General features: G+C 35.6%; 1 protein-coding gene across 1 annotated transcript in view; it reads left to right on the forward strand.

Moving 5' to 3' along the window:
• The window catches only part of LOC129945838 (uncharacterized), a 238,993-nt gene that overhangs the window by 176,140 nt on the left and 45,393 nt on the right, over positions 1-17,460 (forward strand). The window contains exon 5 of the mRNA XM_056055775.1: positions 11,202-11,291. Coding sequence (XP_055911750.1) covers positions 11,202-11,291 — 90 coding nt within the window. The remainder of the gene's footprint in view (positions 1-11,201; positions 11,292-17,460) is intronic.

Here is a 17,460-nt window from a genome sequence, read left to right on the forward strand (position 1 = left end):
ATCAATTTAATAGAGTTGTTTCTGGAAGACATCATTACGAGGCTCTGAGGAACTAGCCATAGCTCCGACAACGTCGAAGTCGCAGTCTTCATCGTCATCGTCGTTGTTGAGATTGATTCTTGGGAGTGGAGTGTTGCTCTTCTATTTGGGATTGTCTTTGAAGGGTTTGATATGTTTTTTGTGTTTTCTTTATTTTGTTTCTGAAGATCTCATTGTTGGAACTATCATCATAGTTAGGGAATTCTTTGCCTAAGTGTCCATAGTACGGAGAAGAAGATCTCCGGTACCAGATCGCGAGCAGCCCCAAAGCAAAAAGGTCAAGCAATTTTCACTTTGGCCTGAATGAATGTATCTACTTCTAGATGATTCCTAATACTTGTACTCAGTTCTTTCTCTCTTAGCGATAAATATGGTTTTTGCGTTTCGAGATTCACTAATTAATAGCACCAATTCCAAGCCAGCACAGCACAGCATAGAGATATAGATACTTGAGGCAAAATGACTGTTTTGTAGCTTATCCACTCGTCTAACCTAGTTTCCACGCTTAAGCTAGCCATGCTGTTATAACCAGCGTTATCTGCATCAGGACATATAACAACGGAGAGCGGAACAACAGCCCCAACAGACCGTCGTCGCGGTCGTCGTCGTCGTACAACTAGTACCTATGCCATATGTATGAATGTTCGTCTTGTAAAGTATCTGAAAAAAGTATCTTTTTGTTTCTATGGCTGATGCACTGCGGCTTGTAATCTCTTTCTTCTCTTTCTTGTCCAGGGAGCTGATCCGTCTACACCTCCACCGCCGTTCGGCCGCCGCCGCCGAGCTATCTTAAGAAATATCCAACGTATATTTGTAATTACCTTGGAAGATACATTTTCAAGTTGTATAAAAGTAAGGAACTCTATTGATGGTGTAAAGCCTACTATAGTGAAATTTTCTTTTTCCTCTTTTTGTTTTTTAAGCTTGTAGTCAAGTTTTCATTTTGATTATGGGAACTAAATTTGCTGTGGAGCTGGAGCGCCTCAAGTACTGGCGGAATTGGTGGTGTTCCTGTTCATCGCTCTGATGCGAATTTTTCTATTTCTCATTTGTTGTTGTTTTATAGCATGTAACTTATAAGAGCTGTGGTGGCGGGCGGTTTGACGGTTTGGCGGCAGCAAATGCGAAATGAAAATTGCTGATTAGAAAATTTCGTATAATTTCGTAGTAAAACAGTCAGATGGAAATATATACCTACGTTGAAGAGTTTGGAGAAAGGGCTGGACTATTATTAAATCAAGTATTATTCGGATTCGGACTGACAGACTGGCATTGAGATTTTAGTTCATTTTTGTTTTATTTTATATCATTTGATGATACAAACAATTTAGACGTAAAGTTAATGAGCGAAGGAGTGTATTCGATTAATTGAGTACAGGGGCGTATATTGTTGGGTGTGGATTAAGTGTTAAATATCTTGTTTCAATGGGCATTCGATGTTTTAATATTATTTGAATTTATTTCTGTTTCAACAATGAATTTCTTATTGAAAGTGAATTTTCATTATAAATGTATGTTATGAAAAAAATGCTGTTAATTGAATACATTGTTTTCCAATAAGATATAAACCTCCACTTTTGTCTTTTTGAAAAGCTGCAAACTCAAGTTCATGGCATAACTTTGAGACTCTATTTGTAAACGTTATCATTTTATTCCCTTGTGACCTTGGGAAATATGTTTAGCAATGATTTAGAAGATTCAAAGAGGCTTTCCAATATGCGGTTTCACTGTGAATGGCCCGCTATTTTGGGATTTGTTGGATTTAAAACTTCCACTTTTTCACAATTGAAAAGTATAAATAAAATAGAACTATACACCCTTCAAAACTGCAGGCACAGTGAAAAGTACCTTCTCGGTTAGAAATAATGAAATAAGAGGAAAAGTATGAGCTTTCGAGCCAAACTAGTGATTTAAAGAATCGAAACAGTGTGCGTACTGCGTCGTTAAAGAACAATTGTTTTTGTGTACAATAAGCGCACACTCAAGGGGATATTGATAGCCTTATTATGTAGAGATACAGTGTGAGCACTAGGAAGAGGAGAGAGTTTGAAAGGAGATGTCGGTGCACATTGGTTTTGAATTCCTTAATATTGCAAGGACCAGGAAAGACAAACTGTGGTAATGAATTAAACAATCGAGTAGTACGGCTAAGGAACGAATCTCTGTACTTGACAGTAAGACCGAAGTTGGGCTCGAGGGTATACTGATGAGCATTGCTTAAACCGGGAGTATTACGGTTGAACTGTTTAAGGAGAGCAATGATAATAATGAGAATATCACTGCTAAATCTGTGTTTTTAACGAGTCCACAAGTTTTTCGAGTTATCAGTTTCTTATTTAGGAACTCCACAAACTTAATTACATCATGTTTCGTATAAAGTCTTTTTGAAAGTTCAGTTAACACAAGAACTCAAGGTGAATGATCACGAGCACCGTCGCATTTTCCCTGATTGGGTTCTTAGAATGCATCAAATGATCTAGATTTTTATCGCGGATCATTACCACGTTAAGCAGAAAATTAAAAATTATAGAAACCAAATAAATGAAAGCCTCTGTTTTCGTCACGTGTCACTGTTTTGTTCTGTGCTGGGTTGGTGGTGTGAATGAACCCTTATTATCCGAAAACGAGGTTAGCGCAACTGTAACGTTGAGTTGATTGTGCTACCGAGCTCTTTTTTAGACAAGTAAGAAAACAGCCGTAATTTTATAAGAAAAGTTTCGTAACTCCCTGCTGGCTTCGTGCAAGTTAAAAGTGGCTGTCATTTGACTCATATGGTTTTAAATTGTTGATGGCACATCTTCGTCTTTTAGTGAAGGTATGCAGTAATCAACTAACAAAACTCTGGCAATACTTTTTCTACAAAAAGCCAGAGATCTGAAGCTAAGCAGCAAGATACTTAAAAGGGATTTTGGAATTTTTCTGTTGCTTAAAAGATTGACAAAGTTGTCAGTCTTGCCAGTTGCCATTGACAACCATATTGTTAAATATTCATAAAGATCAAAGATATAGTTCCAATGACAACGACTGCCTTATATGTTATGAAATATGGAAACATTTTGGTACAATCACTCAAAAACTTGGAATATTCTTATTCGCAATTAAAACTTTAAAAAATAAAAAAAATAAACCTGGTGGTAGTTCAATCTAGACGCTTTGAGTTTACCAAGAACTACAATACGACTTTGTGACTTATTTAAACCTTTTGTTCTCTCAATACTTATTTCGAATACTGTGGGTGATCTAAGACATAGACCCCAATATGTTTTAGAAATACATATATTTAATATTAATAGTAAACGTAAGTTTGACGAATATCAAGCTTGTACGAACTTTCACAATTCTGTAAACCATCTTCTAGATCAATTTACAATCAATTTACATCAATATGACGACACCCACGTATATGTTCCACATTGAAACAGGATTCTCGCCAATGTTCATTACGACTTTGAAGCTACACTTCGATTATAACCTTAAAGTTCTTAATTGTGGCAAGACTCGCTTTTGAAAAAGATATATCATGTTGTGAACAGTGGAAGGACCTGGCCGAGAGAGCTGAATGTCCTCTTCTTCTAGAAGTGGAAAATTGTCTGCAAAAAATAACTGAACTGTATAACATAGTTAATATTCTCGACGAAAAAGCTAGCCAGTCCTGGTCCTGATGGAATTTTATCATAAATGTTGAAAAAATTTGTGTTTTATTTTTCCTATTCATTGTTTCTTCTTTTTAACGAGTCTCTGTAATGATCTAAGTTGCAGAATTTTTAGAAATATTTATAGTACTCCATAAAAAAGTTCCTTAAAATGTAGTTACGAATTATTGTCCTTTACCGAAACTGTCTGCTAATTCTAAATTGTTTAAATCCCGTGTGACATAATTTCTTTTAATTGTTCTTCTGTTATATTTGAAAATCTACATGGGTTTGTAAAAAAAATCTCCAATTCCTTATGTTATTACAATTCTTTACTTTTTGTTTAAATTTGGATTAATTCGCTTAAAATTCTCCTTAAACAAGGCATTTGACAGATTAAGTCATGAAATTATTCTTATTGAAAAAAAAATAAAATTGTACTTAAGGCCCGTTTTGTTATGTGTAACCGTTCATGTCAATTTAAATGCGATTCTGGTGTACCTCAAGGGAGTCACCTTGGCCCATTGCTGTTTTTTAAATAGTTCGAAGGAGTGAATTCCTTTTGTATTTATTGATGATTTACATTCTGTTTTGAGCAATTCTATATTTTTAATCTATGCAAATTATTATCTACATTAATTACATCAAGGATGGTAGTGAAGATCTAAATAATTTTTGTGAATAGTGCAGTCAAAATTGTTTGATTTTAAATACTGACAAATGTAAGACAATGTGTTTTATACGCAAACGTTGAATTCGTCATATTTTAATGATGAGAATTTTATTTTTCTGAACTTGGTGTTGTAATAGATTTAAAATTATGTTTTTTGATCACTATAATATTATTATACAAAAAAGCTAATAAAACACTTGATTTCGTCAAAAAAAAATTCCCGATGAGTTTCATTACCCTTATTTTATAAAAATTTTGTATTTTTCTTTCGGCAGGTTAGTTCCTGAATACACTTGCGTTGAATGCGCCACTATATTCTGCTCATATTGGTAGACTAGAACGTATTTTACTTTGATTTATAAGATTTTGTCTTTGGTTTTTACCTTTGCCTTATAAACTTTTATTTCCTCCATACACTAAAAGCTTGCCTTGTTAAACCTAAAAGCACTTGCTGGTCACAGAGTATTTACAGTTCTGATTTATAGCTGACGTATTAAATGGAACTATTTCATTTCTATCTATTCTTTGTCGACAGTATTTCAATCTGAGTCAGGCTAGCTTAAGCTAACTTTAACCTATTTAAGCCGGCCAAGATCAAACGCCCCAGACAATTTAAATACCGGTCCCTATCGGAAACAGTCTTAATGAACCGAAGACGCTTGGCTCCGTCCAGTGCAAGGACATCTCGACTGTACAAAAGTCGCCTATCTAAAGTTTTACGGCTCCCTATCCTGTGTCAACACTCGATTGTCCTAAAAGAAGAAAGCTTCGGGCGGAATGTTGACACTTAAACGTGCACTTTCGTAATACTCATTGTTGGGGTAGTAAGCCCCAAAAATTAAGCTACTCTCGCAATGTAAGCTTACCAAGCTCCAGCAAGAAAGTTTCTATTATGTTTAGGTTGGCTCTGTTTTATAAACGGTGATTTTTTAAGAGCTTGAGAACTTTTTAAAAAAAAAAAACGCATAAAATTTGCAACATCTCATCGATTCTTTATTTGAAACGTTAGATTGGTCCATGACATTTACTTTTTGAAGATAATTTCATTTAAATGTTGACCGCGGCTGCGTCTTAGGTGGTCCATTCGGAAAGTCCAATTTTGGGTAACTTTTTCGAGCATTTCGGCCGGAATAGCCCGAATTTCTTCGGAAATGTTGTCTTCCAAAGCTGGAATAGTTGCTGGCTTATTTGTGTAGACTTTAGACTTGACGTAGCCTCACAAAAAATAGTCTAAAGGCGTCAAATCGCATGATCTTGGTGGCCAACTTACCGGTCCATTCCTTGAGATGAATTGTTCTCCGAAGTTTTCCCTCAAAATGGCTATAGAATCGCGAGCTGTGTGGCATGTAAAGCCATCTTGTTGAAACCACATGTCAATCAAGTTTAGTTCTTCCATTTTTGGCAACAAAAAGTTTGTTAGCATTGAACGATAGCGATCGCCATTCACCGTAACGTTGCGTCCAACAGCATCTTTGAAAAAATACGGTCCAGCGTACAAACCACACCAAACAGTGCATTTTTCGGGATGCATGGGCAGTTCTTGAACGGCTTCTGGTTGCTCTTCACTCCAAATGCGGAAATTTTGCTTATTTCCTTAGCCATTCAACCAGAAATGAGCCTCATCGCTGAACAAAATTTGTCGATTAAAAAGCGGATTTTCTGCCAACTTTTCTAGGGCCCATTCACTGAAAATTCGACGTTGTGGCAGATCGTTCGGCTTCAGTTCTTGCACGAGCTGTATTTTATACGGTTTTACACCAAGATCTTTGCGTAAAATCTTCCATGTGGTCGAATAACACAAACCCAATTGCTGCGAACGGCGACGAATCGACATTTCACGGTCTTCAGCAACACTCTCAGAAACAGACGCAATATTCTCTTCTGTACGCACTGTACGCATTCGTGTGGTTGGTTTAATGTCCAATAAAGTAAACTGAGTGCGAAACTTGGTCACAATCGCATTAATTGTTTGCTCACTTGGTCGATTATGTAGAACACAAATCGGACGTAAAGCGCGAAACACATTTCGAACCGAACACTGATTTTGGTAATAAAATTCAATGATTTGCAAGCGTTGCTCGTTAGTAAGTCTATTCATGATGAAATGTCAAAGCATACTGAGCATCTTTCTCTTTGACACCATGTCTGAAATCCCGTGTGATCTGTCAAATACTAATGCATGAAAATCCTAACCTCAAAAAAATCACCCTTTAGAACCTGGTTGTAACAGTAATGATGGTGCAACGTCAAACTACTCGTAAACCGGCCACCCATAAGCAATCATCGGCCGGATAAGAGCCATTAAGCAAACCATCACCCTACTATCAAGACGCCTGCTTAAAAAAAAATCGTTATTTTTCAGCAGCCGTCGTGATAGCAATGTGAAGGATTGCTTAATGGCTCTTATCCGGCTGATAAGAGCAGCACTCATATGTCTGTCGAAATACAAGTACTGATCCAACCAGATGCCAAGGTACTTTACTACACTTTTATGCGCCAATGGCTGTCGAGTTGGTGCAACGATCACCAGATTTTTCCAGTTCTTTCTCGTATCCCTTGAGGCTCCATGCAGCGGAGTAATGAACAGAATAGTTTCGTCAGTTTTTGGGACCGTTTTGTACGCAGTTAAGCTATACCTGAGTCAGACTTGCTATCAGATCACTGGTGTAAATGCTGAACAGTATCGGCGAGTTAAGCGAGTTTAATATAAAAGATTTTGGAAGATGCTACATTGCATTTTTACAATAAAACGTGGTTTACTTATGCTAAGTCAGTTTAACTTTATATACAGACCCTCTAATTATACGGTGTCGAAGACCTTCTCCAAGTCAACCAGACAAGCAACATTACATTTTTAGATTTGTTCCACTGGATATCAGAAAAAAGCTTAGACGCAGCATGAATAGTGTCATGTCCCGCCTTTAAGGCGAATTGAATATACACTTGGACAGAGCTCTATTTATAACCTAATCTAATACCATGCTTATACTTGGCAAAAGACTTATCGACCGGAGATTCACCGGATTGGAGTTGTTCTTTCCCTTTTTGCATTATATGCATTATTTATTTGTTGCTAAACAGAATGGTATAAATGTCTACAGTTTCCTGAGATAAATGTCGTAGTACAATGTTGGATATACTATCGAAACCTGCTGACTAATAGTCTAATAGTCCCGTTTTGATCGCATTTGCATTTGCAGCATTTGCCAAGTTTTCTTCATTTAACCTAGTAAAACTGAGGTTCTCGGATCGCCACTGCGTTATGTCGTCGTTAAGCAGGGAGAAAGGGTGCTGCAGAGCTCTATTCTCCAGGTGGTGATTAGCGCGAATGCTAGAATTCACCTTATACACTTGATGGAAAGCAGAACTAACCTTGCGCTAAGAGTCCTCTCAATCAATTAATCACTAAATTCAAGAAATTCTCTATACATATCTATCTTGACCCTAGAAATAATAATCTCCATCAAATTGCAAGAGGCTTCATCTCTTACGATATGAAATATCACTGTACTTAATAATTACTTTGCTCAGGGTAATCAAATTAAAGCTTATTTATTTTTCACTGTTTCCATGTAATCAAAATAATATTTTTCATTAGTAATAAAGAAGTTTTGTTCAAGTTAATACGTTTTGTTTCTTATTTTGATCAAGAAAAGCCCTATAATAAATCAGAAGTGGGATAAAGTTCCCCATTTAAATGAATAGTGGTTGCATTTCTTACGATATATTAAAGAAAATTTAGTAAAAAGAAAATTATTTTGTTTTCCTAAAATTTGATCCTAAAATTTTTCCAAACATGGATGGCTTGTGTTTTGAGTATTTTGGAAAACGCTTCTGTGCAAGTCCTTAAAGAGAAGCTTTTTCAGATGAATTTCAGCACACATTAAACCAAGACTTCACTAAAGGCCCGTTTAAATGAAGCCATTGATTCGCTTGAACCTGAGTAGATTGAAAATCTGTTCCCTGTTGTTGACCAGGAAAGTGAGGCAAGTTGTGATGACGCACATGAGGACGAGGATGATGCTGTGTCACAACGTTTTGAAAAACTCCGTGATTTAGTCAAGAAAAAGGAAGAAATCGCTGCGTTAGAAAAACGTTTGGCTAAACTCAGCACTAACAGCCCTATTCGTGAGTTCCAGCACGTTAGTGCACATTCGTCACGTGATATCGAGGAGTCCTTACCATTATTTAGTGGCGACGATAATTACCCTATTAGTAAGTGGATTGAAAACGTCGAGGATGGTATGGTCACTTACCATCTGAGTGAGTCAGAGGCGTTCATTTATTTCAAAAGGCTCCTTAAAGATACGGCCAAGTTATTTTTGCGGTCAAGAACGTTTCGATCATGGAAAGCTCTGAGAGCCGCTCTGATGTCCAAATTTCACTACCATACAACCGCAACACATTGCGAAATCGAAAAAAACGTAGAAATGAAAATTACCAGCAAGACGTTTTATCCATGCAGGAGATAGCTCCTTCCGCAGAGATTGATGAACAGGATGTGATTGCCTATATAATCAAGGGGATCCGTGATTCAATATTTAATAAGCAAATCATGCTTACTGCAAATACCATCGTTGATATCAAGAACATTCTGCGCAAGTATGAAAAAATGAAATCCGAGTTGCAACCTACGAGTTCTGGTTACAACAGATCTGTACAACCTTCGAGAAGTGTGCCACGTGTTGATGCTAAGGTCAGATGCTTTCACTGTGACGAAGAGGGTCACATATCAAGTAACTGTCCCAAAGCTCGCCGAGAAAAAGGTTCGTGTTTCCGATGCGGACAAAAGGGACATATTATCACCAATTGTCAACAAAAGTCTTCAGTTTTCGTCGTCCAGAGAGGAAAATGTACAATGGAATCTACAGTTTCAACATTGAAGACCGATTTTCATGGAGTGTTGGAGTATGAAATTAAATCTGCGAATCGAGAAGCTGAAAGTTTTGGAGCTCGGATGAACATCATGACCGTTATATATACTGGCAGTCCTATAATTTTCATCCAACAACGGTACGTACCACCCATTTTGATGACGTCACTTGAACCATCACCTTGCAGTTTCGTTGGAATTAACAGTTCCCAATTGGTAATTTTAGGTAGTTTAATATGTGATGTTAAATTTTATGATAACTATGTTAATTTTTGTCTATATATTGTGATTGACAAAACTATGAACGACCCAATCATATTGGGCGAAATTTCTTACATAAAACAAATGTTGACTTAGCGATTGGTGATTTAGATACTAAAATAGTTGAAAACGAAAGAGCTGATGTTAAAGAACAAGAAAAATTTGAAAATGTTAAAAATTTAGAATGTGTAAAGGATTTGAATATTAGTTGCCCTATAAAGTGTTGAAGTTAAAAATTATGTTAGTTTTAAGTTTTTATTTAAGTAAATATTGTAAAGTTAACGTAAGCATTAAACGTATTTATAAAATAGCAATACAATGATTATTTTTTCTAAAATAATGTCAAGCTCCTAGTCTAAGGACGCTTACAATTTGATAAAGTTGCTCATCTTAAACCGATAAAAACCAACAAAGCCAAAAGGATGCGGTTTTAATAATTTCATATATAATATTTAAATTTTAATAACATAAACTTTGAAGGCTTATGCTTAAATCTTTAGAACAAAAAAATGGACTTCTACGTCCAAATAGAGTTTGCTTGATTTTAATTTTCCTATTTAATATAAAACAAACTACTTACTTACTTAAGTCCTCAGACCTAGAAGGTCCATGGATGTTCCCAAGCGGAACAACAATTCCTAAGCACTATCATGTGTGGTTTGCGGAGATGTGTTTGAGCTCCTTCTAGTTCTTCCCCAATCTCAACGAATTCTCATCAACTGTCCTCTCCACGTGCTTCTCGGTATACCGACTCTTCTGCCTGTCGTGTGTCTAATGCACTTCAATTCCGTCTTTCTCTTAGTTTCAATGGGTTCCTGATCTGTAATCTTATATAGTTTTTCAGTGAATAAACGACTAAGTCAGAAAACCCGGTAATCGTTGTTGTTATTTTTCAAGTACTGCAACCGTATAACAATACTGATCCGAAGTTTGGACCGAAACAATCGTAGATTCTTCCTCAAGCTAAAAGAGTTGTTCCTCTAAACATTGGACAACATCCTAACAGCAGCCTTAAATTTCCCGATAGGGCTAGCGATATCTTGATCGGTTCCATCTTCGGTATAGACCCACTTCTCAGATACTGAAAACTCTCTACTTTTTCTGGTGGTTTATGTGATGTGTTTACCAGCAAGGATAAGTTTGAGGTTCCGAGGTTGAGTATCACAGTTTTGCGCGTGTGGATTATCAGATCCACAATATCTGCTTATCTCTCCACACTTGTTGACATTTGATGGAGATTCATTAGTCTGTGAGATAACAAAAATGCATTGTCTACATAATTACGATGATTTAGGCATGTTGTCAGAGTCCATTTCATTTATCTGTTTTCTATCAAGCCCACCCGTAACCATACCACTGATCACCGATAAGAAAAGAATTTGTGACGGTATGCAACAGTGCCTGACACCACTTTGGACTTCAAACTCCTCCGACAAACTCCCTCCTCGACATTTAAACCCATCATAAATCACCATGATAATAGAGATCAGCTCATCCAGATAAACTCACTCGTTCTCTATTTCTATTTAGCTCCTCTTTAATTGTTTATATTAGAAAACGTTAATTTGTTTAATCCCACAATTTTAAACATTCAAAATAGTGTCATATATTTATTTAAGTTATTTATTGCTTTGGGCCAAAAACATGTTAACAAAATTTAAATTGCAATTATGTTTACCATCTTATTTAACAGCAAAATGTCTTTTCTTTCTTTTTCTTCCAGGCCCTCTCGGGATTTCTCATGATGCTTACACAAAATGGAAAACTTCTTTACATTTCCGATAATGCAGCTGAATACCTGGGGCATTCAATGGTAAGTGTTTAGTAATTTTCTTTGATTAAGTCTTTAAATTTACAAAGTAACAAAAAGTCATAAAGTCTTTCCCGATGCTTACATAGGTAAATCTTTCTTACAATTTTCTTTTGAAAGATATTCTTCGGAAATCAATTTGTAGCAATTTTGTTTTTTTGTTAAATGATTTTTGCCTTGAGATTGATTTATCAAACCATTTGTTACTAAGTTGCAAGGAAATTCTGTTTAAAGAAATATACAGTATCACGTAAGACTTATCCTTTAATGGATGTGTCAAAATGTATATGAGTTAAATAACATGTAAATCATTAATTTTCTTATAAAAACATAAAACTTATCTATTTGTCTATCTTTTCAAAAATTTAACTTGAAATGTCAATTGAGTTCATGAACTCCTTCGTTTATGATACGAATACGAATGACTTGCACAAACTATGTCCCATGGTTTTGGCTAGTTATAAATTTAGTCCAACTTGCCAATCCAATATTTTTTGTGAATATAGGTATCGAGTTCCCACCTTTAAATTACTTCTAGCAACTAGCAACTTATACCTAACATAAGACAGTTTACCACATTTGACAGTAGCTAACCATTTGAACCCCAGGCAATCCCAATTTATTTTGTGCTAAAGAAAAAAAAAACAGAACCCCCTTTCAGCTAATAATTCATTTTTATTGATTAAAGTACATAAGTCATGTATATCAAACTAAAAGTTCATTTAGCGTTATATACAACTATAGCCTAACAACTCACTGAAACTAAAAGGCGTCGTCGGTCGTTCGTTGTAATTACTTAGCTCCTTGTAATGAAGTGTCAAAAATTGACTTAATTTTTATTTGAAAATTCTAATATTCGACTTCGAACACACCCTAAATATAATATAACATCGACTACAGTCTATTTATTTGTTTGAACACAACCCTTGGGCACTATTCAACACAATTATTCAGTGCGAACAATTTACAAGCCTTTGTGTCCCTCTTAGAGAGTCTATTAATCATCTAGTTTTTTATTTTTTTTTAATTCAAATAAATTCACGTTTCCTCACATCAAATTGTAGTATTTTAAAAAAAATATGTACATTTTTCTATACATGCGTGGTTACCACTTTGGTTTAATATGTTATCGTTATTAAGTTAAAAACTTGATAGTCTTTATATAACAGGTAAATTGAAGGCAGTATTCTTCTTGATCGGAATACTTTTGTAGGGTCTTAATAAGTTTAGAAAACAGAAGCGTGGTCAAATCCTTCTTTGAAAAACACTTTGACTCCGACACATTTTATTATGAAATTACATGCAAAAATATATTAGACAAACCCCTTTAAGCTTTTAGTCTAATTTTATAAACAATTTTATTTTTGATCAGTTGCACAAACTAGCCTTTAATGGCAGCTGTTTCCACAAATTAGCGGCACAAGCCAACTGCTAAGGAATTAGGAATTTACTCCAACGATACAAGAAATATTTCAAATCTTCTCATATTGAAATAGAAAGTTACACTCCCCTTTTGCGTGAATTAAAGGGGATACGAATACCCTTATAGGATTTGAAAGAAGATTTGGATGAACATTGGTTTAGGATTTCTGCACATTGTAGAGAGTGGGAAATATGGAGTCTGGTAAGGCATTCCACATTCATGTTGTACGACTAAAAAAAGAATCTCTATACTTTACAGTATGTCTGAAATTGTGCTAAAAGGTAAATTGATGAGCATTCATAGAAGAACGGGTTTTGCGGTTGAATTGTTTAAGGGATAGACATGAAACCTTACGAAATTAGTTAAAAGTTACAAACGTTGCATTTAAACAACGGTGATTTAACAACAAACAATTTTCAATTCTGTCCAAGAGACTCTTGTGGGTTATAAGAGAACCTGTCCAGATATTGGAATTGTACCCGAGTTTCAGACTAATAAAGGCTCTAAAAATTAAAGGCATATTAAAACGGGTAAAAAACGTCTTTAATCAACGGAGAAAATCTAGAATTGAAAGCTCTTCAGTCAACTCGATGCAAGTACCGCTTATGTAAAGTGACATTGGGAGAGCGTTACGCTTTTGAGACATGATTTTTTTGATTGAGTTTTCGAAGCATTCACTTTTACACGGTTTTGATTCCCATTGGACAATACTGTCAAGATAAGAATTTAATGAGCTATTCATAGTAGTCCTCACTCGAAGTACGAGGATAAAATTAAATGGATTAGAAGTTTCGGATAAAAAACTCATTTATAAAAATAAAAAAGATTGTTGGAGACAAAACAGAGCCCTGTGGTACACCACCTTTTATTTTGTTGATATCAGATCCAATACAACCTAAATTGAACGGAGTGAAAGGTAATTTCTAACCCAATAAAGAAGAGATTTATCAAAACCAAATGAACGCATTTTCGTTAAGAGAGCTTGCTGTCAAACTCTATCAAATGCATTTGAAATATTAAGTGCAATAATTCTACTTCCTCCTTCTGCTGTTATTTTATAGATACCATCAAGTTCATGAAAGCCATACTGCCGGCCATTAAGAATTTTTTGTTGCTCAAGATATTTCTTAAGATGAAAATTGATAAGTGTGTCCATGACCTTGGAAAGAAGTTACGTAGGTACGGTTGGACGATGGTAAGAGTTGAAGAAGGATTCTCCCTTTTAAAGGACAGGCCGAACAAATGCTGTTTTTCATCCACTCTTATCTGATCTGAAGAATAGGACAGATAGAAAATCTTACAAAGTGTTTTTGTCAGCGTTGAAGAACACCTCTTCAGAACAATAATAGTAATATTATCCGGGCAAGCGGGTTTGGGAATGTCGAAGTCTTTGAGTACTCTAGCAACGATAGAAGATTCGTCCCATTGAACAGTTTACGCTTTTAAGTACAGTTCAACAATTCTGCCGTAATGCTTACACTTCTAGAAATATTGATAAGTTTATCCTTATTCTATTTGACGACCTGTTAAATACAAAGATTTAGGAATATGAAATTGGGAAGGTTTTGACAACATAAGCAATTTTCAGTCAACTGCATTCCTTGAACGTAAATTTTGACGGAGGCAACTGGTTAGTTTTTCTACAGTTGATCGTGCCAAAACCCATTGTTGTCTATAAAACACTTCTTAAAAAAGCTAAAAGTCCATAATAATTTTTGATTCCAATTTGACAAGAAAAACTTGAATTACAGAGTAATTAAGTTCAGCTCTCAGTTGAATAAACAAACATGGTCAGCTATCAGCATAAGTGGACTAGACCTAGTAGTAAAAGAGGTAGCTGGCCAATCCGATAAGTACTAGAATATTGGCTTACCTTCAAGACCCTTATGCCACCTAACCGTGTCCATTCTTTGCCCAACTTTCTCTCTCTTTCTGTTAAAATATGTTGCCTGAGTGTTCCCTTCAAAGAGCCTTTTTAAGACTCAAGGTTTTAATGAAGAAATAAAATGCATATAATTTCATGTATAGGCCAAGAATTTAATTTCATTATTATGAATAGAGTTTGTCATTATGTTTAAAAAAGTGGCTGCCGCAGCCGGCTCCGATTAATTCCAGACGAGGTCCACTTTTCTCCTACTTTTCACTGCGTTTTCCCAAGCGTCAATTGTTTAGTTCTTATCTTCTCGACTTCACAGAACCGCACAAAAAAATAGTCTTGAAGGCCACACCATCCACAGGCCCATAGGAGTAGGTCTATTGATAATAAAAGGGAAAAACCCAACTGAGCGTGAATCAAGTGACAGCTGTCAAAAAGTCCAACTCCAAAAAACTTGTGATGGTTAGAGCTTAGAACATTCACGCTAGGAGTTTTTGGTTAGATCCCTGCTTGTGCCACTTAAAGTTCATTTCACAGGAATTGACAAATCCTTCAAGAGGAATTTTTGTCATAAAAAGTATTTTCTCAAGTAAGCCTTTTGGATTCGGTATATAAATTGAAGGATCCCTCCATTACTCACAATACTCGGACAAAGAAATGGTTAAAGATTTTAAGTCAAAAGGCCTTACGAGCTACTGCTTAACCTAATTTATTTATTTTTAGATTGAGAACTTTATGTCTAAAAAAACACCCGTTACAACGAACGTTAGTAATTTGATGAAAAGATTCATTTAAAATTACAGTCTGGCATAAACCGGTTGCTTAAAAAATGAATATTGTTACGTGATAAGTGTTTTGTCCAGGCCATCAGTTGAAAGTTTTATATAGTACGTTGGCAACCATGGCTTAACTGTTGGCTAACCCCATTGTGTTGCTTCAACACACTCTCAAAAGGAACGAAGTTTCTTTGACTTTACCTTACCTATACTATAACCAACTGTCCACGTTTGGTCCACGTTGTAGATTTTTGACACATTGAAAGGTTTAATTAACTGAACTGTCAAAATGGCTGTCAATTTTGTACATCCTTGCATAAATTCAACTCGAGTCAAACTGTCCATATATGTTTTTTTCGTGTTGTTGTTGTTGTATTTTTGTCTAAACGTTCCTACCTACCGTTTTTGTTTGGGATATCGAGGTTAATCCAGATAAGAATTGCACATTTATGGCAGCAATATCAAGCAGTGATCAGTGATATTAGAGGGACAGTAGATGTTGTTAGCCAGCTCTAAGCGTCTATACTTAATACACGTCGCGTCGATCGATCGTCGCCCCATATAAATCTATTACAAAAACAAAATAAAAAACAATTCGTTAATTAACTTTGCTCTTGCTTTTAGGGAATAAAACAAGAAAAATAATTGCATTGTTGAAAAAAAAGTCTTGGTTCAGCTTTGAAGACTTAAAAAGGTTATTTTTTTAGGAGTTAGCTTTTTCCATTGATGTTGACGTTATTGTGAGTAGCTAGACTCTCTCTTTCTTTCATTTAGTACTTTTTTCTTAGGTAAGGTATATGAATGAAATGAAATTGACATGCAATTAATTAACTTGGTCAATTGCAATGTATTTAGGATTTGTAAACAAGATTTGTCTAGAGATTAAAAATTGATGTTAGCCAAAGAGGAGGTCAAATAGTATAATTTCACTTTTACTTTAAATACTTTTTTTGTAGTAAGTAAATGTATCCATTTCAACAATTCTGTTTTATTGAAAAGGCTTAGAGAAAATTTTAGCTTTAATAGTTCTATAGGGTCATTCATGTCGTGGCGGCTTCAGGTTGCTGGTATATGTCTTAGGGAGCATACACCAATTCATCTGCAAAATATGGTCGGAAGAAAGTATGTCGGATGAGTGGAATCTAAGCATAGTTTGTTAAATACTAAAGAAAGGAGACCCTCTTAATTTCGCTAACTACAGAAGCATTAGTCTCCTGAACACCGCAACGTCTGCAGTCCTTTGTCAACAACCTCATAAGTACATAGCAGTGTGTCCTTAGACTAGGAAGGTACAATATTAACCAAATATTTACATAATGGCAGATCTTGGAAAAAACCCAGGAACTTCAAATCAATATCCACCTCATCTATTCATCGATTTCAAGAACGCCTACGACAGCACCTTTAAGGAAGAGCTTTAGAGAGCAATGTCTAGTTTTGTGCAATCCTGTCAAACTTGTCCGTTTGTGCAGAATTTCAAGGTCGGAAAATATATCGCAAATGCATTTGATGAAAAAAGATTTAAGACAAGTCGATCCACAGTCATGCGACTTCCTTAACATCGTTCTGGAAAGAATTGTCCAAAACTCACAAAAAGGCAAAATATTCTAAAGGTCTGCCCAATTACTGATATTGACATAAGATCAAATTGTGATGATGTGCGTTTTTAAGCATTGCAACAAAAGCGGACAAGGTAGGTTTTTTTTTTTGTCAATGAGGGCAAGGCTTAGTATCATAAAAGGACATGGACAGAACGTCACTTTGGAAAACTAAGGTAATTAGACAACAAACGACACCATTGCTGTTTCCCTGGACTTAGAAGGCAAATGAGTAGTAAAGTACTCTTTTGAACAACTGAAGTCATCTTATATAAGACATTTATCATTCTAGTTCTCATTTATGGCGCTGAGGCTTGAACCCTTTCAAAGAAAGATGAGAACGTTAAAGAATGCTGTCTGCATAGATGAGTGGTGAAAAAGACACAACGACAATCTGTACGGGCTGGGTCATTTATACCGAATGGTCATCAACGCTCTAGCACGGAAGGTCTTCTAATCCAATCCTAAGTATTGATGTAGTAGAGCAAGAACGCGATGC

This window comes from Eupeodes corollae, chromosome 1 (genome assembly GCF_945859685.1).
Source record: "Eupeodes corollae chromosome 1, idEupCoro1.1, whole genome shotgun sequence".
NCBI classification, from domain to species: Eukaryota; Metazoa; Arthropoda; class Insecta; order Diptera; family Syrphidae; genus Eupeodes; species Eupeodes corollae.